The sequence below is a fragment of the Coturnix japonica genome, chromosome 1 (genome assembly GCF_054131305.1).
Source record: "Coturnix japonica strain WE chromosome 1, WE-NBRP24, whole genome shotgun sequence".
Classification (NCBI taxonomy): Eukaryota; Metazoa; Chordata; class Aves; order Galliformes; family Phasianidae; genus Coturnix; species Coturnix japonica.
Window position 1 is genome coordinate 122,285,277 of NC_140663.1, and position 24,944 is coordinate 122,310,220.

Here is a 24,944-nt window from a genome sequence, read left to right on the forward strand (position 1 = left end):
GTTGAAGCTCATGTGTTTTTACTTCAAAGTAATGAGCCTTTGGAGGCCAAAAATGCGGTGTAAATTCTTCCAAGTCATGCTAAGTCAACTGTACTTTTTAACACCAGGCATGGATGATATTCCCATAGGATATTCCTGTCCACTCCTACTGGAGTCAGTACTTGGCTCCCTGTCTGCATCCCCGTATTTGTGCTGGCATCAAGGCTTTGGTCCAGGCAGTGACTCAGATCAGTGAGCAGCCTTCAGTTCCCCTAAAAATTCCCTCACTTTTCTCTTCCTGCTGGTTATTTATAACCTGGATAAGTTTGCTGCTCTATTTTAGCATGTAGTCTTTACTGTGATGAAAGTGGCATGAGACTGGGAAAGAGCCATTGATGACCATGGGGAAGAAAGAGCTCAGGTTGGTATTGCTGCCAAAAATGGCCTTGCCATCCAGGTATGGCTTGGTTTCCTCAAGGAATGGTTTTCTGAGCATCTCCTTTACTGGCAAATCACATTTAAAGCAGCTTCATCATCATTCTAGCTGACAGCAAGATGGTTAAGAGCAGAGAATGTAAGGACCTTCTCAACACAAGGATCTTCTCCACTTGCTTTCCTAGCTGTATTTTCATGAGCTGCTCTTGTGAACTAATGGTAACTATCATCTGTGCATATATGGGGGAAAGAGACTGGAATGGACACTCTCCTAAAAAACTGAAATTGTGATGTTTTTTTTTTAATGAGCAGCTATTGAGGCTGTAGATGATTCGTGCCTTGGTACGTGTATTGCTGGCAGTACTTAATGCTTAAGTGGTGCTGTGGATGATATCTGATTGTTGTGTTTAACTGGTGCTGAGAACACACACAAGACTTTCTTTTTTCTCAGGTACCTCTGATCCAGTGCTTGCTTTGCCAAACACTTAAAAAATTAGAAAGCCTAATGTGTTGGCAAGCTCTGTAGACACGCCTCAGATTTTCAATTTTCAAGGCCCGGTTCTGCAGTTCCTGCACTGCTCATGATCACCAAGGTTACATCAGCTCTGTAAAGCTTTGATGACCTGAACAGAAGGAATGTCCAAGTCAAAGTGAAGACTTCCCTTAGAAAGTTTTGGTTGGCACAAAGAAAATGAGGTAGTGTAACCTCCAACTAGCAACGCTGGAAGAAACATTATAGCTCAAGCTGTACATGGTGTTTTGGAAATGCTCTTCATCCTTCCCAGCTTTTCTTGTGGTTTTCTATTCAGATTTTAATTTTGAGAAGAATGGTGGTAAGGATGAGAAAAGAGGAGGTGGGCTGAAGATATCAGCTTGATCTTTGAATATATTATGACTCGTCAGTACTGCTGCCTGAAATGGTGGGGGATGTTGACGTGCAGATTTGCCGTCTCTTCCACTTTTTTCTAAACAAATTAGGGAAAGCTCTGTAAAATCGTGTAGGTCTGTATAAATGCACAGATCTACAGCACTCAAGCAAGCACTGAAAGGATCTAAAGGTCTGCAAGCCTTCTTATAGTCTGGCATTCATGTAGATCATGCTGTGCTTTTTGGGGATGAATCTGGAGCACATGTAAGGGTGAAAAAATGTCACTGGAGCATAGAGCAAATAACAGCAAAACACCAGTCTTCAGCAATTGCAAACTGTTCTGTTGTTGGATGAACTATAAGCATACACGCACTTGAAAAACTGTTTTCCACACTGAACATCTGTAGGCTGAATCTCAGGCTGTGTGCATGTTGGTGGGGAAGCTTTATTTGAGAGATTCTTGCAGTCTGTCCTGAATCTTTTTATGTAAGCGACTGTTCCTTACGGGGTATTGTTTTGGAAAAGTCCATGTTGAGCGAGCGTTGACTCCTTCCCAGAGTTCCTTTACTCCCTGCCCGTGCTGCTGGGTTTCCATGGGCTGCTTGCTCCATACCGTTGTTCAGCTCTGTAGCACATCAAGTGAGCCGTGACTGATGTTATCAGATGCTACACAAGAATGCTGTGAGATTTGGCAGCAGTCACTGGTTAGTTAGAAGAATTCTTTTATTTTGTGAAGCAAAAAAAAAACACCTAAAGACCTTAAACTGTTTACAATCTTAGCAAAGCTTACTTGGCAAATCTGTATGCATCTGATCTTGTTAGCATTCTATCCTAAACACACAGCTTGACTCTGCTCCACTCTTTTGGAGGCCTCACTTGCAGCTGCACGGTTGTTTCCAGTGTCAGTCCTGTGTTCCACTTCCAGAGATGCTTTTCTGTTTGAAATCCTCAGTAGCTAATTTTGAGGAAAAAAAAAACACAAATGGCTTTTTCACTGTTTGTTATAACCCCTGACGCTGCTGCTTCTTCCTCCTACCTCTTCCCACACATGCTCTTGGCATCCTCTGGGAAAGTTTTCCGCATGCCTTTTTAATAGCAGCATTTCTCAGCTCTTGTGCCCAGTGTTTCATGACTTGTCCAGTCTAGTCTGTGTAAGATTATGCTAAGTAAACAACTGGGTACTGTATCCGGCTGATTTATGAAAGAGGCTGCATTGCTTTTAGTGCTTGCCTGTCTTGCCCTTTCTGTACATGGGATACAGAACAATGAAAAACCCCAAACCAAAACCTCCAGGCCTGCACAGAAGTATGTCTCATCTCCTGAACCTGGGCAGGAGAGGTTACCAGAATTACTCATTGTTGCCTTCCCAACTCTGCTGAATGGCTTTTCTGTTATGGTAGGTGAGTCACTTTGAGTCTTGTCTATCTCTGTCTGATGGTCCATACAGTGTTGTATGAACTGTGACATTACGGGCTATCTACCCTTTGTATTTAAGGCACTCCAAAAGTGGTCTGTGGAAAGACTACAGAAAATAAGTGTTATGTGTGCATGCAGGAAGATCAAATGAGGAGAAAACAAAAACAGTATCAAAAGTTTACCCAAACTTCTGTTATTTTTAATGAAAAAGCAAAGATAGTCAGCTGATTTTGATCTCTTAGTATGGAGAAAAAAACTAATAGTTGATGCATCACTCTAAAAGACCATGAATGTATGGATCTTCATGGTAGCATGCAATGGAGCTAGGGCAAGCCAGTCTCATCAACTACTCCATTCCACTTCCACTGTGGAAGCTGAATGTGGGTTGCCTTTTGAGCATGGAGGCAAGAGCACATTGATTTCCCTGGCCTAGAGCAGCTTCAGAGGAAAACAAAGCTGAACTGTAATAACTTGGATTGGAAGAAGGTTGAGAAGAGCTAAGATAGTCTTGCAGGCAGTGGGGCAGTCACTTTGCAGCTGCAAAGAGTATTTCTGGACATAATCCAATAAACTTTCCTGATGCAGTGCTGGCATCAGGTTGTAGAGAGGGCAAACTTTCACTCTGCTTATCCAAGTCCTGGAGTGGTAGATGAGACTGTCAGGCTGGAGAAGCTTATTTGGGAAGGGGGGGAAGATGTAAGAGTTGGTGCTGCTGCTGCAAGAAGGAGGCTGTGAACATACTTGAAGTGGGGCAGGAAGCCCTGGGTATTATTAAGCAGTTTGGGAAACCATATACAACGTGATTTGACTGGAGGGAGCTAGCACCTAGCATGACAGCTCCAGTAATGAGCAACTTTACAGTGGTACTGTGTGGTTGGGTGGAAAATTGGCAACAGGGGAGAAGAAAAGAGATGTGAAATGTTCATACACGCGTGTTGCTCTACTTGCTTTTTCCAGCACATAGTTTCTTAGCGCAAGATTTCCACCTGAGCAAAAGACTATTTGCAAGCATGGCCTGCTGCCAGCTGTCCTTGCGGGTGGATCTCCCTCTATATATTTTAACGTGCTTGTTTTGGAACCTGACTGTTTCAAGGCTGGAAGAAACAGATGTTTTCCTTCTGCTATAAAGATCCTTGAGGGCACCATTGCTGAAGCATCTATTACCTGTTAACAGCCAAAGAGCTCTGAATATGAGCACTTAGTGTGGCGCATCCAGTAGCTTTCCCATTGGATCGCTGTATTAAGAGGATGTAAAGACAGCTATGTTGACTCTGTCTTCCCCTCATCTCCTCCTGCTTATGGTCTAACATGCAAGGCCTCATCCTATCTAGCGGAAAATGCTTTGCTCCTGCCCCATACATTGTATACAATTTACATTATAAAGATGGCCTGGCTGTGTTTATGTCCACTAAAGGGAACTCTGCTGTAGTTTGCAGTGCAGAAGAATCTCCTCTCTTAGGGAAGATGTTGTCAAATCCTGCCTGCCCAGCCATAGGAGAACCAGGTAGCACCTTACTGTAGCACTGCGAAGTGGCTTCCACTTGTGTATGAAGGGAACGAATGTTAGCATCCGTGGGAGGGAATCCTGGGCTCTGATATATACCATGATGAAGTCTCTGTGTGGCAGCATACATCTGCTTTCACTACCACAACATCTAATTCCTGGTCACACCTGTGCTGACATGAAGCTAAGTACTGCTGCATGCAGGCCTTGCTGAGGAGGGAGCTGACCTGTCTGTGTTACCAAGTGCATATTGGAGCTGTCTGAGGAGGGTCGGCTGCTATTGGGAAACAGAACTGTTCTGTGTGCAGATAACAGCAAAAAGCACGGGGCTACATTTGGAATATTTTCTGTCAGATACGCAGCACAGCAGCTCAATTTACCACCGGTGAATCAGACACACTGTCTGCTCAGGGAAAACAAGACAACTCTGTCAATGCACTGTTAGAACATGTGTGCTCTTGTCAGTCTGGGCTGAAATAAAACCCAATGAGAGCTGTGACAGAGCACTGTGCTTTAATTTTAGCAAGTACCCAGGCTGAAGCGAGCTCTGCAGCAGATTCCTACTGCCTGCATAGGCGGGCGAGAGCACAGCTCCAGCTCCCGTCTTTTAGGGGTGAGCTTTACATTTTGGCATTAGGATCAAAGACGGGAGAATTAATTTGCTGTTTATGTTAAAGGGGATATATCTCCTTGAAATGTAATCTTTCCTGACTGTGTTTAATTGTAGTTTCATCAACCCCACCTGCCTGGGGGGCTCCTCCTGTTTCTGCTGTGACATTCCGTGTTTTTATCTTGACTTCCGAAGGAAATGAGGCTTCTCGGTGATAGCACGTGTGCCTCCTTGCCTGCTTTTCCACCCACTGCTATTAAGGTCTGCTGGCCAATTTTGGCCAAGCATAATGAGGGAGAAATTCCAAAGATATGAAATCCCGATGAGTTATGTGAAAGCTGGCAGGCGGCGCGGAGAGGAGAGCGGGTGGAATTTACATCCTTTGCGCCAGGTATGGCAGGCAGACCTCAGCCACCGGCCATTATCAGATGGCTGGCCACTGTTCTGTAGTAAATCAGGAGGAGAAAGCAGATAGCTTATTTTAGAGAGAAAGTTCTAACGCTTGGCTTTCAAGTGAATGCTGCAGCTACAGGAATGCATGCAGGGTAGCGCATGCAAATTGCTTTCAAGCATTTAAATATTTCCCTCTGATTCCGTTTTTAGTTTACCGGCCTACGAATAGAAACTGTACATTTGAGATGATCCCATGTGATTTCTCTCTTGTGCTCTGTTTTTAACATGTGTGTGTGTATATATAACCACAAAATAGCGATGTTGTTCTCTAATGTTTAATGGGAGAGAAATGTTTGCTCAGAGTCTCTCGACAGCACTCCTTTTGCAAGACAGAAAGTTTGAGTGATGTGCAGGGAGTTGTTGGCCAAAATACAGTCTTAAAACCCAGCTCCTAAAACTGGAGATTATGGCAGAAAGTGCTAATGTGCAAGGACATGGGAATTTGTTGTACTCCAAGCTGGCTTGTAACCGTGATTAACACCCCCCTCGTGCCTGAGAGGAAAGAATTCTCTCCCCTGATGCCCAGTCTCTTAAATATGCAATAGGAAGCACATGGCTGAGCTAAGTGTTAAAAGAGCCATGAAGATACTACGCAAACTATAGTTTAGCTGATTGCTCTAGAATCTACTCTTTGTCTCCTGAGCCTAGAAACAGCTTTTCTAGTAAGGGGCTTGTGTACATTCCTGTGGATAGGTTTAATCCAAAAGGGATTAAAGCCCAGAGTGTGCTTTGCGTAGTCTCTCTGACGGAGAATATTTTCTACTGCTAAATAAATCCACAGAGGTGTTGCCATTAAATTGCAGATTGCTTCTTCATAATAAGCACGTGCAGTTCAGTTTTGCTCTCCTGTCTTTGCTTTCTCTTTTTGTAGGATCTTGCTTCAAACAGGAATAAAATGGTGGGAATCTGGCCAATTTTTTGCGTCTTTTTATGCTGGCTCCCAGTTATCTCTTCCGTGTCAGGCTTTTCTTCTCATATATTTTGGTCTGAAAAAGATACCTCTGAGAACAGAGAGAAAGCTGCAGAAGGAGCTGCTGTTCCTATGTAGGGAGCACAACACTTGTGCATTTTGCATTGTGCCCATAAGGTAAAACGTTAGCTTCTCTACCCAGCAGCACTGATTCAAAAGGCATGGTGAGAGTTGAGCAGCCTGGTTGCTTTCGCAGAGTGTTTCTGGATGACGGAGGCCTTTCCCTCTGCCAAGTGTCAAGGTCAGTTCCAGAAATGAACTTTCAATTTTTTGCATGTCAGTGGATGGATGAGGTGTTTTTGCAGTTTGTCGTTAAAGTAGGGATATTTTCCACTATAGCTCTTTCTTCCTGAACTGAGCTTCAGTGTTTGATTCAAGTTTTACGTGAGTTGGTAAGAATTAAGTGGAAATCCCAGTGTAAATGCAGCAGCCCCTTTACCTTCAGATAACTGTTACTAGCCTGGCAAAGCACCTTGGATGAGCATGTGAGAACGAGATGAGAGAATGCCCGTGATTGTTGAAAATGGCTTTCTGATGTGGAACCTTTGACCAAATGGAAATGTAATCGGGAGAACAGACACGGGGCAGGAGGAGGAGTGAGCACCCCGGCTGCCTGCTTGACTCCCCCTGTGAGCACAGGCAGCTCCGCTAGGGTAAGATTTCTTTGGCATATTTTACTTTGGTGGCCTTTTCTCTACCCTATAAAGGTTGGATGTTTTCCAATCTGGGAAGTGTATCTAGCCTTGATTTGCAACACAAATTGTTAGCGTGTTGCCATTTGCACGGTTCTGGTAGAAATGGAGGAATCAGCAAATAAATTGCAAACTCTTTCCCTTTCTCCATGCATACCAATGTAAACAAACAAACAAACACCCCTGTATAATGAATGAAAGGATTTCTACTCTCAGGGAGGAAAGGAGGAACAGTTTGTTTTCTATTTATAAATATTCAGATAGCTTGGTCTTTGCAGAACCACTGGGTGGCTGAAGCTGGCGGAGACCCCTGTGGTCCAATGCCTGCTCCAGCAGGGCCACCCAGAGCAGGGTGCCCACACAGCTATATGGCTTTGTGATGCCTGGAGGAAAGCTGGTCGTGCTGTCTTCCTGAGGGCCTGACTGCATCCTCCGCAGCCACCTGCGATGGCTGTGAGGGAGGGTTTGCAGTGCTGCGCACCTGGGGGTTTGGGAGAGAAGAGCCAAGATCTTCTGCAGGGATTCCCCCACCCTCTGTTTCTTTCTGTTGTGCAGCAAGCTATTTTTAGGCTGCTTGCCTGCTTCAGAAATTACTTCACTTTTTTGTGTTGGACCACTTCCATAACGTTCGTTGTGATTCTGAATTCCAGTGTTCAGGATAATGTTGGAGCAAAAAGTCGCAGGGTGGTGAGTTTGACTCAGTGGTAGAGCCTGAAACCTGCATTGAGGCAGTGTGTGTGCCAGTGGCCTCTGAGCTGGTGACTCACAGGAGCCTGGCCTTGTGAACCAGTGCTCTGTATTTGCCAGCAAAGGATCTCCTTAATCCTGGGTTTAATGGTGCCTTTGCTGGCAAATGGCAAAAGAAAGTGACCCAGGAACAGCTTGAGCCAGGTACCCAAAGCAGATCTACCTCTGAAAGGCACCCATTTACTTTAAGGACAAAATGAGAAGCCCAGGCTGCCTTTGCTGTGTATGCTTGTGCAGTACCATTGCTAATGCACTGGACATTGTTCTTTCTCCCTCCAGGTGTTAGATAGATATGACTTAAATCATGTATTTATTTGATCGTCCTGAGATAGAGCAGACTGTAATGTGGGAAACAAGGCCTGTTTTAACATTGCTGCATATAATCGTTCTGAAAATACCCATATATCAGTAGCCTTCAGAGTGCAAGTGACTGCTTAGAGAATGGGCAGTTTCTGATGCCCTGCTTAGCATGACTTCATGAGCTGTTGCGTCCTCCTTGAGAAATGGCCATCTCAATTGTCCGGAGAGAAGCGATTTCTTGTGCAGTCTTTTTGTTTATCTAAATTTGTGTACTTGTTTAGCAAAAGCGATTGCCTGCGCGACTGCTGTACTTTGGGCCATCACTAGAGGGCTTCAGATTGAGAAAGTGATTTGCTTTTCCATGATGACAGAAGCCAGAAGTTTCCTATGAAATCTGGTACACAGCAATGCAGTGCTGACCCCTCTGAGTTAACGCTTACTGGTGTTGAGTGGTGTTTTTGTCATCTTCTATTCAGATAAACTAGTTTAATCTTTTTCCCCCCCTTCTTAGCCTTGTTCGTTAACCATCTTTACAGCATGAATAATCAAACAGGGCCTCAGCAGCCCTTCCATGTGTGCGGCAAGTAGGACTGTGATTAGGTAACAGCAGAGGAACAACCTCCCCAAAAGGAAGAGGACGTGCTGTGGAGGTTGTCAGTGTGGTACACACTTACTGTGTGGTACGTGCTTACTCTGAAGGCTGGTGCTGCAGAAACACATTGTGTGGTGGTGCTGGAAGCTGGGTTGTGACTGTTGCCTTGCTATACATGCTGCAGCAAGGTACGGCTTCTGGGGAAATGGTGAACTAAAGGGGCGAGGGAATAAGGGCTGTATTGTGTGAAAGAAAACTCGAGCTGGATGTCTTGCTTTGAAGATGTTTGCCAGTAAGTTGGAGAGTTGCCCTCAGCCCAGCCTACTTTCAGTGAGGAAGTTTTATAGGGTCATGAAAAGAGGCAATGTCCTTTTTTCTGCAGCGCCTTGTTTTTTGCTGAAGCAGCTCTCATGCACTGTCGTCATCTCTCGCGCTTTGGATCGGAGACTCAGTGTGCACCCAAGGAGAGTTCCGACTTTCTTCGATCTCTCTCTGTGGTGTGTGAACTTTGGAGCGTATAATGGGTGCAATTCAAAGCCAAGCGTGAGCTCTTAGCTGCTGATCACTTTGGCAGAAACTTCCAGCTGCCTGGAGACTGCAGATGGAGCTGATTTGGGGAGAAAGATTTTTCAAAACAAGGAGGGGAAAAAAAAGAAGCACCCACAGCCTTCAAAATTCTCCTTTTTTGTACCATTTTGCTGGCTTCATAATAGCCTGCCTGTTCTTCCTTTTCCTGTTCTGCACCCCTGCCCCTCACTGTGGCATTTCATGCTAGCCGGAGTGCAACCAAAAGCTTTTCCAAGCAGAGTGCCATTTGGTAATAAACTGGCAAAGACAAGCTTTACCAGTTTAACCAATGCTTTGAATGAAGCTTTCCATTTTGATCGGGCTTTGGGATTTCTACGTGCTCCTGTTGGAGTGACAACATCACAGGAGTCCCTGGCCGTGACGGGCTTTGTTTGGATGCCTGTAGTCTGGCAGAAGCTGACCTCCACAACACATGGTCTTTCACTTAGCTGCCTCTCCCCGGCTATTGGAAAGATGTGATTGCTGTGTGTGGGATTTCTCCTTCCGTAATGCTTAGTTATGTTTCCAACCCGACTAGCGGCTCCGTTCCTTGGTGGCAGAGCTGGAGCTGGCACGTTTGCTGTGGTCGGTCCCTTTGTGCATGGCTTCATTGTCAGACAGCTCCGCTGTGAGCAAATCCAGTGCCTTAAAGCACATCCTCCTGAATTTCTAGGCTCGGCACACAATCCAGGTTTCCTTGTTCAGATGTAAATGGCTCCCTCCCCACCCCCCAACGTTTTGGCTGGGCTAATTGCTCTTTGTTCCATCTCAAATCAGTGTGATTAAAGAGATTTTTCAGACTGTCACTTCATCATGTTACAGGACTAGCATAGTAAAAAAGTTGTAATATCTGTTAGGGTGAGTACCCCAAGCATAGAATTACAGTCCTTTTCCTGCTTATGAATCATCTTCCCATGAGACCCTGTGGTGATAGCATTTCTTTTGTTTTAAAGGAAAAGTCCCTGAGAAGGAGGCCATTTATTCAGACAAGAGAGGCCGTCTGCTTTTGTTTCTTTTTAAACATGCAAACTTTAAGATTTGTTCTGTGTCTGTTCCAGACTCTAGCCTTGAGCACGGCTCCTGTGCAGATGTCAGCAGACTGGAGATGTGGCCACTGGGGGCTGAGGAGATGCAGCCTTCCAATACATAAAGGGAGCTTCTAGACAGGAAGGGAGACTGACTTTTTACACAGTCTGATAGTGATGGGACAAGGGGGAATTGTTTAATCTAAAAGAAGGGAGATTTTGATTAGGTATTAGGAGGAAATTCACTATTCAGAGGTTGGTGAGGCGCTGGCACAGCTGCCCAGGGAAGCTTTGGTGCCCCATCCATGGGGGCACTCAAGGCCAGGTTGAATGGGGCCCTGGGCAGCCTGAGCTGGTGGGGGGCAGCCCTGCCTAGGGCAGGGGGTTGGGGCTGGGTGAGCTTTGTGATTCCTTCCAAACCAGTCCATTCTGTGATAGCCTTTCCAAGGATGTCAGATTGTTCTGGTAGATAAAGATTTCAGTGAAACACATTCTTTTGTGGCCAAGTTGCTGAGTGTCACTTTTTTACAGTGGAGATGAGGAGGAGGAATGAGCTGGTGACTACATCTGAAGGCTGCAAGTGCTGGGAATGAGGGCGTGAAGCTTCCTGCTTGGGAAGTGGCTTAGCAGATACGTGCGTGTGTTCTTCTGGTGTGAGGACCAGCAGGCAGCCATGCTGTAAGCCATCATGACATGTTGCTTGCCCGTCAAGAGGATGCTCTTTGCTTCTGGGCATGCTGTAAAGGAGCAGGCTGCGCAAGGCCTAGCTGCCTGAAGGATAGGGAGAAGAGACCAAAGCTCCAGCAAACCTGCTGCACACACAGCCTCTTTCTGCCTGCCTTTTGTTTTGAATACCTGGAGCACTTGGGAAATGGAATAACCAACCAACCAACCCATCCATCTACACAACACCCAACTTGCAGTGCTCCCTCTGCCACAGGAACAGCCCCTCTTGGTGCGGTTTTTTGTTACTGCATGGGGTGCCCCAGACTTAGAGTTTCTTTTAGAGGCACTGGGAATGACTTAGAGCCAGCCTCAGGAGGGGGATTTGGGACAAGAGCTGTTGGCAGCTCTAGTTTTATAGGAGGGAACAGCAGGGTGATGCAGGGGCTGGTGGCAGGAGCTGGAATGGGGAGCTCCAGTCTTCCAACTCTGCTGTAAGCTGGGGCTGTCAGGAACTCAGCTCAAAAGAGAGAGCCTTGTGCTAGGATCAGGGATATTTGTTTTTAAACTGGAGAGAAAGATACTGTAGCAGCTCTGATTTTTGAGATGAAATACTGTTTAATAATCGCAAGCTTGTTTGCAGCCCAGCAGCAAAAACAAACCCGTACTGTAATATTAGGACCCATCTATGTTTGCTCCAATCCTATTTTCTTGGCTTTTAATCATGGTCTCTTTTTCACCTGCCCAGCTAAGGGTAAATGCAGCTGAGGTGTGATATTTTCTGCCAGCATTTATTGCTTTTATTTATCCCAATGGAGGCAGAGGGAGTATCCTTCTCAGGCAGGTAATAATTAGCTGGTTATCAGCAGCTTCCTTGCTGGAGGAGGGGAGATCAGGAGCTGCGCCGCCCTGTCTGATAGATGGACACAAGCATCTTGTGGCTCTGTTCATTGTTAATTCACTCCTGCAGCACCGCTCAGCTGTGAGGTTTCCAGGCGTGCTTGGCAGCACTGACAACCAAAACATCTGGTCCAAGAATATAGTTCCCTTCTGCTGGCAGCTGCATGAAAATGATTTTGTACATAGCGGCGCCATGCCAAATGCACTTACTTGTACACTAAAGTGCACAGCCTTTATAGCGCTTTGGCAGCGCAGGGTGGTTTTAAATACCGTGCGTAAGTCAGCATGAATCTAACCAAAGAAAATCAAAACCTCAGCAATTGGTTTTTATAAAGAACTCACTTATCAAGTGTGCACAGACACGGATCTACCTCCGTACCTGCCTAGCAGCTGCTCTTGTCCGATTACAAAGGAAAAGCCTTTTGGTGACAGACCTGGTTGTCATCTGTCCTCTGGAAGGGTTTGGCATGAGCATGAAGGGAAATGTGCCCCTCGCAGATGTCCCTGAATTCCTCTGTCGGCGGTTGCTTTATTTGTTGCTGATAGAGATAGTCTGTCTCCTCTCTTGTTTTAGAAAAAAGAAACGTTAGCTGTGAATTGAGTAGTTTGTGTGTCTGCTGGTAAATTATAATTTGAGTGATTGGACCTAATAATTACAGAGTCATCATCATCATCTTGTCAGTCAGATGAAAATTACTCTATAATGGATTTCCTTTTTGAAAAGCAGTGTTTCTGAGTGCGAATATATTTTAGAGTTAAAATTTTAACACCCTTATTCCCTCCTGTCTTTAAAACCTTGATGGTTAGAAGTCTCCTCCTTGTGTAACCAAGCAAGTTACAAACAGATCAGTGTATGTGTGCTTAGGGCTGTCTGTCTCATGGCTACAGACCTGCTCCTCTGTGCTGAAATTTCTGGGGTGACCTGTTCTTACTCAAGGGGAGAGTGAAGGAAAGTGGAAATAGGGATGAAGAAAGGAGGAGAAAACTTGCCAGGTGGTCTTTGCTTGTAGTGTTTGTTTTATTTTTTTCTCCTCCATACCTGGTAAGGGTATTTTCTGTAGTCATTTTTAAGGGGAAAATGGAATTAGTAGAATCACTGGATGGCTCTTGCTTAACCACTGTTCCAGCAGGGCCACCACAGCAGGGTGCCCAGACACATGTCCAGGATCCTTTTGGAGATCACCCAAGGAGGAGACCCCACAGCCTCTGGGCAGCCTGTGCACAGAAGTGCTCCTGGTGATCAGAGGGAGATCCTGTGTGACAGTTTGTATCCGTGGCTTCTTACTGTGACAGTGTACACCACTGAAAGGAGCCTGGCTGTGTCCTCTGTGCACCCATCCATTGGGTATTTGTGGAGATTGCCCTGAGCCTCCTTGTGACCAGGCTGAAGAGTCCTCTCAACCTCTCCTCGTAGTAGAGGTGCTCCAGGCTCATCATAGTGGTGGCCCTCTTGGACTCTCTCTGGTATGCCTATCTCCTACTTGCACTGAGGGCCCAGAAATGGATCCAGTGTTCCAACTGTGGCCTTACCAGTGCTGAGAGGAATTTGACAAGGCTTAAAAAGAAAGTAAGTAAATAAATAAAAGAGTGATTTGGTGAATTTGTGGCCCATACATCTGATCTCCGTAATTTTATTGCTCTAAGTATGGTCGTGCTTTCAGCCCAGATATAAATTGCTGGTCACTTCATCCCCTCCATGCATTTCCTTCCCTGTGCCAGCCTGGCCTTGCCAGAGTGTTTTTTTACCAGTGTCACCTTGGGCAGGTTTCCCAGCATCCCTTCTCTTCCTGGCACACAGTGCCTGCTCAGCCTGCTTCACACGCTCTGCCTCCTCCTCTTATGAGAAGAAGGGGCACTTGGCCAGCCTAGGTCCTCCGCCCTCTGCTGTCACTCATCATGGCCAGCCCTGTCCACACGTAGAGCAGAGGAGGAGGCCGTGTGTTACCTGTGCAGGCTGAACAATGACTAATGCTGGTCCAGGGGAACTGAGGTGTTCAACCTTCAGGCAAAGATTACCTGAAATTAAGACTTGTGAAGGCTTGTGAATTCTCACTGTGTCATTCAAGCAGGTTTGTAAGACACATGTACAGATTGGACGATTCATTTTATTCCTGTGTAATTTACATATTTTGGCTGGCTCACAAAAGAAACCTTATGTTAAATGTCAGATCATGATCTCACACCAGTCCTTGCTTACAAGAAGATTTTTGGAGGCTGTGCCGTAGCCCAGATTTTGAAGTTTTCCTTTTCTGGATGTAAAACAGAGCTTAGGTTAAGGGTGACATGTACAGCAGCCTTTGTGGGTATGATGTGTTCCTAAGCCAATGCATGACCTTTGATGTTGGGAGATATGTGATGGCAGTCTATTCAATGAGGTTTTGTCTGACAGGTGTACATCAGGCTTCTTTAAGGAAGAATTGACCTATCTATTTCTTTATAGCGTGGGCTCAGTGAAGTGTTTCGTGTTGTACAGGTGGATTTGTGGGCTACAAAGAACGTGCAGTAATTCTTTGATTAGGGCTCTCCTCAGTACTTATTTTCTGATAAATTGCAGGGCTTTTTAGTGTATCTCCCAGAGCTTTAAATATTTAGAAGGAAAAATTGCAGCACTTGCAACATTTTAATGAGGAGGGTTTGCTTAATTAAAGCGTGGAAGACTTAGGGAATGCAGACAGCTGAAAGATCAGCAGCGTGCTATGAAGTTCTTCCACCTACCAGTTGATTTGGTTTCAAAAGCCAGTCAACAATAAACCTCACAGTGTTCCATTACCTGTTTGCTGGCATTTCAGCAAACAGTTGATATTAGTAACGACCAAATCCTGTGTACTGAATGAATCTGTTCAGTAAGGAGATCAGTGTGTGCATTAAAATGTAGGTTATTGTGATGTACTTGCTAGAAGTGTATTTGTGTTATGCCAAAAGTGCTGTTTATCTTCCCATCTTAAATTTCTGTTAATGTAACTTCTCTTTAGTGTTTTGTACATTAGAAAAGCACTTTCAGTTGTTTCAGCCTTTTGTTTTCTCTCCTCTCCCAGATGTTTGCCTTTTGCTCACTCTTTTCAAAGTTAATACCTAGTTTCCAACTAGAACTTTCATTTATCATTGAGTCTCTTTAACTGTATGAAACCTGGGGGACTCAGGAGCCTTTCCCAGGTCCAAGCTGTGCCCCAGCAGTGTCTGGACTGCGCACCCAGGGGAGGACCCATGTGTTGTTGCCCTTTCAGAAGGAGACTGGCTGTCTGAATCCGGGTGGGGGGACAGCAGCCTCCCATGGCTCCGTCATCACCCCAGAGATGCTGCTTTCCTTGTCATCAAATATACACTGAGATGGGAAGCAGAAAAGCCACGCAACCTTTTTGTTTTGCATGTGAAACCTTTCTCTCTGGCATCTATGTTTCTTGTCTTTCCCGGAGCCCTAGGCCTTTGCATAAAGCAGAATGTTTTAACTTGTTTCCTTTGCAGACAGACTTATTTTTGATACCCGCTAGCAAGGATTTAAATCTGAGACTGGATGTAGAATTGTATGGCAACAGGCCTTTTTTAGCATGAATTATACTGGGAGAAGCAGGGTACTAACCCTTCCCTTTTTGGTGAGAGCTCTAGTGATGTAAGTACAAGGACAGGTTGTTGCATAACTTCTAAGTAATTCAGACTTGATGAGGATGGACAATTCTACATTGATATATGAGAATGCAGCCTGAGCAGAAAAAACTCTTAGGGAACAATGACCAAGGATCAAGGGACCAGCCCTGGAAATATTTGCAGGATTTTGCCCTTAGGAGGTTTCTCTCTGGGCTGCCTTCTGTAAAGCCTTTGGTGCCTTGATGTTCTGCTGGGGGAGGTCAGCAGCAGCGCCTTCGCTCTGTCTTTAGCACAGCTCATTCATTGCCCAGCAAAGTCACCAGGGGCACATCAGGCAAGAAAGGAAATATTGTTGTCACTGTGATTGGCAGAGGAGGTGGCTCTGGAAACAACAGACAAGTATTGTCTTCATGTGGCTCTTGGCTCCTTCCCCTTTGCACGTGATTCCCTCTTGTGCTCCTGCACAATACTGCTACACAGGCTCCTTCAGGCAGCGCTGGGACCCAACTGAAAAGCTACCCATCCCTCGTGCTTCTTTGTCCAGTTAACTTTATTGTTGCTTTATATCTGCATCCTCAGCGATGACACTGTTGCAAACAATTTGGCTCATTTTCTCTCTTGTTTCAGATGATGCCTTTAGAATGCAGTAGGGAGAGCGTTGTGCCAAGGGGAGATGAAGCACTGTTTGGTGTGGGTTGTGAAGTGCTTTTTTGACCCCTGGGAGAGCAACCCAGGTGTCTAGAGCCACTGCAATTCTCAAGCAAGGTGTTACCAGTCTGCTACATCTGGCAGCTTGGAGGCTTGTGTGCAACTCACAGCAACAGGGTAGGCTCTGGGAGGTTTCTAACCAGCAAAGACTACAAAGGGCTTTCTCTACTTGGGCTGCCCATGTGAATAAGGGACGATGTGACAGCGGTGGTGGGAGGGTGCTCGCCACCTCCACTATTGCTTGCTGGATGTTCATTGCTCCTGGGGTATTGCTGAGCATGTGGTGTGGCAAGCCCTTGTTCTTAAGCACAAACAGCTTGCTGCTTTGGAGAAGTGCTTGTTTAGGAAAGACTGGAAGGATGATGCAGAGAAAGGAAAGGCAGCGATTCCAAGCTGGAAACAGCCTGTGGGTGAGGGGTCTGTGAAAGAAGGGCCTTGCGCATGTGGTGGGACAGGCACAGGGAGTGCTGGGGGTGAAAAAGTAATAGAAGAGGGAGATAGAAGGCAAACAAACTTGCACGAAGTCTTTACCTTGAGGGTAGCAAAGCTCATAGGCTCTGTAAAATGCTCTAGGAGAGAGAGTCATAGTAACAAAGTTGGAGGCTCTTTGTATATTAAGATTTAGGAGGCACTGCATATGGACTTGTAAATGTTTATTGCATGTCTTGATTAAAGTCTTTTCTATTCAACAGCTTAGGCTTCCCCTCCCAAGAAGCCAGTGCTTTTTTTATTATTTAAAAGAACTATTTTGTATCTTATTCCCAATTCTGACACAGTTTGGGGGTTGGAAAGGATTGCGTTACTCCACGTAGCATTCTCAGTACTGCGAGCTCTTCTGCTTTTCTCTTTGTATGAACTTCCTACCTTGGCAGGCTCTGGCAGGGACTTGCCCAGCATTTGGAATCTCATTTCTGTTGTGGTTAGATTCCTCCCCTCCCAAAATTGCGATCTCCTTCCCGTCTTGAAGGCAGTACCACAGCTCCTGGTTTGAATACTGCTCTGTGTGCAATACTGCCCCAGCTCCTCATGCCAAAACTTCCCTCTTGTGTGTAAAGCTTTATTAACGACTGTATATATTATGGATTCCAGTACCAGAAAAGGTCACCTATTGTGCTAGGCACTATTCAGATTCTCTCAGTTCTGGACAGATCCTTCTTCATATGGGTGCAAGCCAGACTAGGGGTGTGGGGAGGAGAGAGGATGTGACACACAAGCAGAATGGTGGTTTGCAAAAGTTGGCGTTGTGATTTATCCTGTCCTGTTGCCTTTTTTTGTTATGTTTTATCTCTTACATCGTGGTGAGTTGGTGAAAGAAAGGATGGGCTGTCATCTCTGGTGCCAGCTGAAGGCAAAACAATTGCTACCATCTTGGGGCCCATGGTTCTCCTTTTCTTCTCTCCCAGAGAAGCTGGGCTGATGCTGCTCTATACCTCCCTGCGTGTGCATCTGAATTCTCTGATAGTTGAAAGATTCCCAAAGCCCACAGGCTGCTGCTGGAACTTGTGGTTCATTGCCAGCTGAGCTCATTCTGAAGTCCTGAGTACAGTGCAACCAGCAGCTGTTCTCCAGGCAGTGCAGCCCCCTGGATATGGCTGGCAGAGCTTTGTGGTGGCATGGGAAAAAGCAAATAAAAAGAGGTTTGGAGACTTCCTTTCCCCCCTTGCCTGAATATTTAGGTTTCCACTGCTGGGTAGTGTTATTAATTAAAACACTTGCTTATAGCTTGACATTATTGCATGACATTTGTAAAGGGAGATTTTTTTATTGTCTCTTCTTAAATTGAAAAAGAAAGTTGCTGAAGGGATGCATTTGTATTCCTCTGCAAAGTTAAGTAGGACAGTATGAAAACTACTTGGAAGCTTAGATAAACTTGGTTTTACTTTTGTCACAAAGCACTGTTTTGCTGTAAACTTGCTTGGCTATGTTTCTTCATTCGTGTTACCCATTGTCTTACACTAGGGTAAATTTTTCTGTAATTCTTCTGTTTCTCCTCCCCTACCTATGCCATCCCTTGAGATTAAAAGTAAAGCCTGGCAAACACCACAAGCTGCTTTTTTGAGGCAACCACAGAGGCAACTCTTCTATCAAAGGGAGAATGAATGGAAGACCACATTGGGGTACTTCCTTGCTGTACCTTTAGACTGTTGCCTTCCTCCCAGCTCCTGACATACTCTCCTTGTATTATAGAGAATGGAAAACAGTGCTGCTGCCCATCATCCCCAGGTCTGTTTCTGAAAGACAGTCTCTCCTGGTTCAGTCTGCTGGTGGCCTCTCATCAGCTGTGGAGCAGGAACAGGCGGGGGCTCTGCCTTCTTTAATATCCCAAGGTGCCTGGACAAAACGTTTGATTATGGAACAAGTTGCCCAGAGAGGTTGTGGATGCCCCCTTCCTGGAGACATTCAAGACCAGGTTGGATGGGACTTTGAACAACCTGGTCTAGAGGGAGGTGTCCCTGCCTATAGCAGGAAGGTTGGAACCAGGTGATCTTGAAGGTCCATTTCAACCCAAGCTAGTCTATGATTCTGTGTTTCTTTCTGGAGTTTCTGTTCCAATCTCTTGCCTCCCTACTGTGGTGTCCAGTAAAGTGCTTATGAATCTCTCTTTCTCGCAAGATTAGTGTTAATAAACAGAATTTTCATGCAGTAATGAGTAGAGTAGTTGCAATGAGGGATGATGGAAGAATGAGCAGCATCCTTAGAGAGCAGTGTCCTGGTGCTGCAGGAGCAAGCAGGCTGCGAGCCAGTAGGTGGCACAGTGAGGGGTGGCTGGCCTGCTGCTAATTGTGGTGTGGTAATTCAGGTGTTCAGGAATGAGCCCCGCACTCTGTGGTGGATTTCTGTGCATGTGGTTTGTAATCTGCCAGGTGAGGGCCTTGTGATAAAAGCAGCCTTGCTTTGAGAAATTCCATGGTGTTATGCTGGTGTGGCCATTGAACTGTGGAAAGGAAATAAATGGAAAAGGAGAGGAAATCCACTCCAAGCCTGATTTAACCACGTGACTCCTGCAAAAGTATAGCTTTCTGCAAAAAAATTGCTGGTAATCAGACATGCTGTCACAAACAGACAGTGAATGTAGAAGTATAAAACACTCGCACCAGCCCCAGCGCAGACCCAGACAAAGAATGTTTCAATGGGAGTTTGTATCTGCAGATAATGGCTTAAAGTGGTAATTGATGCCAGCTGCATAAAATCACTAGGAAGGGCTCACCAGCTGCCTCTCGCCTCCAATGGAAAAAAAGATGCAGTTTTGTATCCCTTCGTGAGAGTGCAGTCTCTCCTCAGTCGGATTTAATTCTTCCCTTTGTGATCCTAGGCTATACCAGCAGGGACGGCTTTGAAGGCCGGAGATGAGGGAGCTTCCTTCCCCCACATTGGCCCCTGTGTCTGAGTCCCGGGATGGCCCCGTGGGTGCTTTCCTTGTGGGGTGGCTGCAGGCTGCTCTCCTTGCCTTGCACGTGGCTGCGAGCGGAGCTGTGCGGAAGTGCTCTTATCCGGTGACATTTTTGGGTGGGACTCATCTCACCCGAGCGAAGACATCTGCAAAGTCAGTGTCTGGATCTTTGCTGATGACTTCATCCTCCTTTTGTAGTTAGGGGGAGAAGTAAACACCCACAGGGTTCATATTGTTTGGCCTTTTCAGATGTCCAGGTTGGAATGAAGTCAATTCTACCCTGGAAAAAAAAAAAAATAAGGTCCTGAATCTGGAACACAGCAATTTGTGTCTTTTTTATTTGTTATACCAATTCCTGGCCTATAGCAGTACTGCAGCAGGGAGTTTGGACTCAACGATCTCCAGAGGTCCCTGTGTGATTCTCCACACTGATTAATCCTCACTTTTGTCTGCTGCCTCGAAGTCTTCAGGACTTGGTGCTAGGGAGCTATGGATCCACGCTAAGTAAGCAGAGTCCAGCAAAGACTGGCAGGGGTTACCAAATCTATTTAATTCTTTAAGCTGGAAATCAGACTGGACTGAATCCGTAGGTGAGACGTTTGTGCTGGGCACAAATGCTCAGTGACAGCTCAAGTAGCGCTTTAGCACCATTCCTGATCTTAGCTAAGGGTCGCCGCAGGCTGTGATGTAGATGCTTTGACATGGCCACAAGGGAAAAGGGACAGAGCAGTGACAGCCTGCAGTCTGCTTGATTCCTAACAGAGCTCCCAATACAGCATTTTTTTGTTTGCCGAGGTTCAAAGCTCAGAATGGCACTTCCTAACAGTGCTCATGAATACTTCTAGCATTTCCTATTTATTTATTTTGCATATGGACTAAATAAAAACAACTCACACAACAGCAGGGACAGCAGAAACAGCTGAGGAAGCCCCAAGTTAAGCTTTTTGGCTCAACAAGCCGTGCTGATAATAATGCTTTCTCTCCAGGGCTGCTGTTTGCTTGGAACTTTGATTTACTGGATAATATTACCGTTCTGTTCAGCGTTCCAGAAATGCGCAGTATTTTACTTTAAAGAAGCATCGTGAGAAGATTTAAAGATAGTTTATCCCTGGTGCATTTTGGGAGTTCTCTCACAGTAATGTATGAGTAAGCACTGCATCCCAGTGCTGGTGTATTTCAAACAATTGTTTCCTTTACAGCACGCGGTGGTTTCCTTCGCTAAAGCCACGCGTACCGACACACATAAATAGTTAACGCATAGTATTAACATCTGCGTCTGTTGTGGATGGGATGTTTGATTGCTAGCGTGCTGCAAATTGCAAGGAAGTTTAAAGCTTAAAATGTAATCAGCTTTGACATACAGGATAATCAAAACACTTGCTGCCATCTTAGCCAGCCTGCCACCCTAGGGAGCAGGGGTAACAGCTTCTTCCTGGAGTCAACTTAAAGGTAGAAAGGTGGCCCCTGGGTATTCAAAGCTAGAAGGTTGTGGAGCAAATACACACCCCGACTAAATGGGGAAATCAGCTCTCTTTTAATTAGTTGCCTTGAGTTGGGCTAAGTGAGGGCTCCCACTATCTAAGTGTGCTTAAAGAAAGGCTGGGGAGTGCATTGGTGGTGGAAGAGTGGTTCCTCCTTCTCCCCTGTCTACTGTCTTCATGCACGTACATCATTGCTGTTGCACTGTTCCTGCCTGGATCCTTCCATGTAATGCACCTTGCTATTATTTAAGTTGCATGTTGTTGGTGCTTTTAAGAAGTGGTTGTGTAGCATTGCCCCTTCCAGACAGCTGTGTGGTTTGTTCCAACGCTGATCTCATGTATGGCGAGGACAGCCTCCTCTCACCTGAGCTGCTCTCTGCTTGGCACCACTCTGACAAGGGCGAGCAGGGGGAAGTCCTTCCTCTGCCTTTGTATTGCAGCATCCTGTTTACGGGTTGGGCTCCCAGCCCTCTTTTCCTGATGCACTTGCTTTTCCTCTGTGGAGCCGGATGGAGGAGGAGGAAACCTGTATGTGAGGCGTAGGGCTTGTTCGTGCAGGGAGGGGAATTCCTGCTGCACTGAGCCCGTCTGGTGGTATTTAAATAGAATTAGGTGAAATCAACACAGTCAAACAAACAAATGAACAAAAAAAAAAAAAAAAAAAGGAGAAAGAAATAATACTCCTTATTACCTTATTAATTAACAAATAATACTACTAATAAATTAACAGATTTTCCAGGTACTATAGTTGTGTTTTGGATGAAAACCAGTTTATCTTAGGAGGAAGTTTTTCACCCAGAGGGTGGTGATGCACTGGCACAGGTTGCCCAAGGAGGTTGTGGATGCCCCATCCCTGGAGGCATTCAAGGCCAGGCTGGATGTGGCTCTGGGCAGCCTGGTCTGGTGGTTGGTGACCCTGCACATAGCAGGGGGTTGGAACCAGGTGATCATTGTGGTCCTTTTCAACCCAGGCCATCCTGTGATTCTGTGATCCTTCACTTGTACTACTGTAAAGTTAGAGAAGTATTGGCCTATTAGAGGCAATCTCAATAAAAAGTATTTTGCTGACATGAACATGGGATTTGTTTATTCAATATGATGCTGATATAAATTCAGCTTTTTAAAAGCTATTTGTAAAGAAGAAAAAAGAGCATAACTTATGCACGTGGTATATTAAACATACATTTTTTGTTTTTGTTTTTCCAAAGGATGAAGAAGAAGAAATCAAACTGGAGATTAATATGCTTAAGAAATATTCTCATCATAGAAACATTGCAACGTATTATGGTGCTTTCATTAAGAAAAGTCCTCCAGGACATGATGACCAACTGTGGGTAAGCAGATGTTTCTTGAGCATGTTCATAAGCCTTTCCCTTTTGGAAATCATTTGAGGATGATAGAAATATCATTATGGAAAGGCCGCCTAATAGAATTTGGTGCTTGCTTGAACAGATAGGGAATTGAATAATGTAGGCTAATGTGATGGCTGAACTTAGATTTGCTATTAGCAGTGTATTTGCTCTTTAAGTAATTTTTCTTTTCCCTGTCTCAAAAGTGGATAGTAACATGTTTCGTGGGAACAAGGCAGATGAGCTGAGCAGTAGGAATGCGTGGCTGTAAAAGTAAAGCTGCTACCCGTTTCTCATCCCATCTCATCTGTTCCCTCTAGAGGACTGAAGTTTGGGTTTGAAACGGCAGCATACAGACGCAAGTACATGCTCTTGCCTCCCATAAATAAGTGGGAATTATAGATTAAGATGTGTTGCAATGGTGTGGTCAGCTTGATTCCTTCAGCACTGGATGTGCTCTTACTTCTGCTACTGCTAATGCATTTTGCACAGCTGAGCATATCCAGATTCCCAGTATTAAGTTACAGTGATTAAATCAGTCCTTGAAAATGTGGTAACTAATGTGAGACATATTCCATGTTTGTCTGACACACACTGGAGACATTTGTTTTGGATCCACTTTCAAGGCAGAGAGGTAAAATAAATGATATTCTGTGCTTCACGAGGGTTTCCCAAATCAGTGCTGCAGCGTGATTATTTTACTTTGCTAGACAGCTGGAAACTGTGTTTAATGCTGATTGCATGCTGGTATTTCTTTTGCAGCTTGTTATGGAGTTTTGTGGAGCAGGCTCTATCACAGACCTTGTGAAGAACACGAAAGGGAATACTCTGAAAGAAGACTGGATAGCATACATCTCCAGAGAGATTCTCAGGGTAAGGAAAATAGCTCACTGCACTCAGAAACGTGGAAGCAATCTTGCAGATGTAAGTTAGCTTGTGGTTCTGCAAGAAACTGTTCCTATCAGTCCTGTTAGCCAAGTCATTGTCTGAAGAGCATGTAGGAGTGGATGGATGTCTGCTGTGCATCGTTTAACTTCCACCTCCTACACCGGCAGTGAGGACAAGACTACAAATGCTCACGCACTGTGTGAGTTGTGCTGTACTGTAAGAGCAGCACTGCGTGAGAAGGCAGCATAAGAACCAGAGTCCTTATCTACTGTAGGAACTGAGAAACAGTGCCCATGTGCCTGTAAGACGCTCTTTTTAGAAGTGCCTCAGAAAGAGGGATGCCACTTACCAGTTCTTCTAAAACTGAAGCTTTTAGCTAATTACGCCTCATATTTGATTTCCAGTTGGTACAGTTGAAGTGTTTTTTGAATTGGCATGTTTGCCGTGCTAAGTAAATCTGGTATGATTTCCTCTTGCTTCTTTGTAAAACAAATGGCCTCCTACCCACTCCATTACACAGTGTGTCTATTCAATTGCCTCATCAAAACTGAAGTTCCGAGGGCTTTATGTTAAAGGAAACCACCAGTAGCTCTCACATAAATCAATGCCGTTGTTGTTTGTATTGCACATTGAATCTGTCTTGGTAATATTTTTAAATGATGGAGACATATGATTGTGGTCTCTTGCTCAAACTCTAGCTGCTAGGAGAGAGTTTGGCTGTTGAAGCTTGGGCTGGCACGTTTTAAGTTGTTTACTAGAAGGAATAAAAGTCACCGTTGTGAATACCTGCTGATGGTTATATTTCCTATCAAGTGGATAGCATGCTTTAGTGTGAGGAAAACTAACTGCTTTATTACAGAGTACCAGTCTTGTGCTTGACTTGAGTACAGCTGTGCAGCCCTGGAGGTATTGCATGTTAGATTGCCTTCATCTTCTTAAGGTGGTAGGATCATGCTCGCTGAGAAGGTGAAACAAGGTTTTACTTCAGAAAAGCGTTACACCTGTTCTCTCACTCTATTGAGACGTTTCTAAAAGGGGCCTTAATTGTTTACTAGCAGGAACTGGATTATCTGGAAAAAAGGAATGCAAAATTCACATTGCAATCAGGCATTGCAAAACCTGATTTGATGTTGAATTTGTCAGTGATGAAAGAGAGAGCTTGTGTAACAAAAAGCTGAACGAGTTAAAGTGCCTAAGATTTGTGCAGGTTGAGATGCAGGAGAGAGCCTCCTGAATGCCTCCCTATGCAGTCAGAGGGACCTCAGAGAACTTACATGGGAACTGCAGGAGGGTCGAACTGTTGCCCCTTGGTCACATCCTAACCCTTCAAGAGCCTGAATGTATTTTTCCAGTAAGATCAGATTGTACTCTAGAGAGAACATATGATTCATATGATTATCTTCCTGGCTGAGGCAGCGTAGCATAAGGCTTTGAAAAATATCCTGTGCGAAGCCATAGAAAAGCCTTCATTCTTGCAAAAATTAAGGCCACGCTTAGTGTTGAGAGCCAGTGAATGGTACCAAGGACATTAACCGTTCATTTTGTTACCTTGTGACATGAGCAGGGAGGAGCTGTGGATGATGTATATTTTTTGTCCTGCTCATTAAGTGATTTTAAAAAAAGAAAATAGCCCAATGGTTATGTAGGCAAACTGATAAATGATCACTTAATGAAGAACATGTGTTAGAAAATATTTCTCTACAGCAAGCACTACTCTCTTAACCTTTTGCAGCTGTAAAGGTTCTATTGCTTTATTTTTCATAAAACATTAGAAGGCTGTGAGGGCAGTGCAAACAGGCAAGATGATCCCACCAGAGACTGCAG

The 24,944-nt window shown here is 45.0% G+C and overlaps 1 protein-coding gene across 10 annotated transcripts in view; it reads left to right on the forward strand.

The window, feature by feature from the left end:
• The window catches only part of MAP4K4 (mitogen-activated protein kinase kinase kinase kinase 4), a 137,469-nt gene that overhangs the window by 57,791 nt on the left and 54,734 nt on the right, over positions 1–24,944 (forward strand). For all 10 annotated transcript variants that reach the window (XM_032441812.2, XM_085533616.1, XM_085533626.1 and 7 more), the window contains exons 4-5: positions 22,092–22,217; positions 22,995–23,105. In XM_032441812.2, the coding sequence (XP_032297703.2) occupies positions 22,092–22,217; positions 22,995–23,105 (237 nt within the window). The remainder of the gene's footprint in view (positions 1–22,091; positions 22,218–22,994; positions 23,106–24,944) is intronic.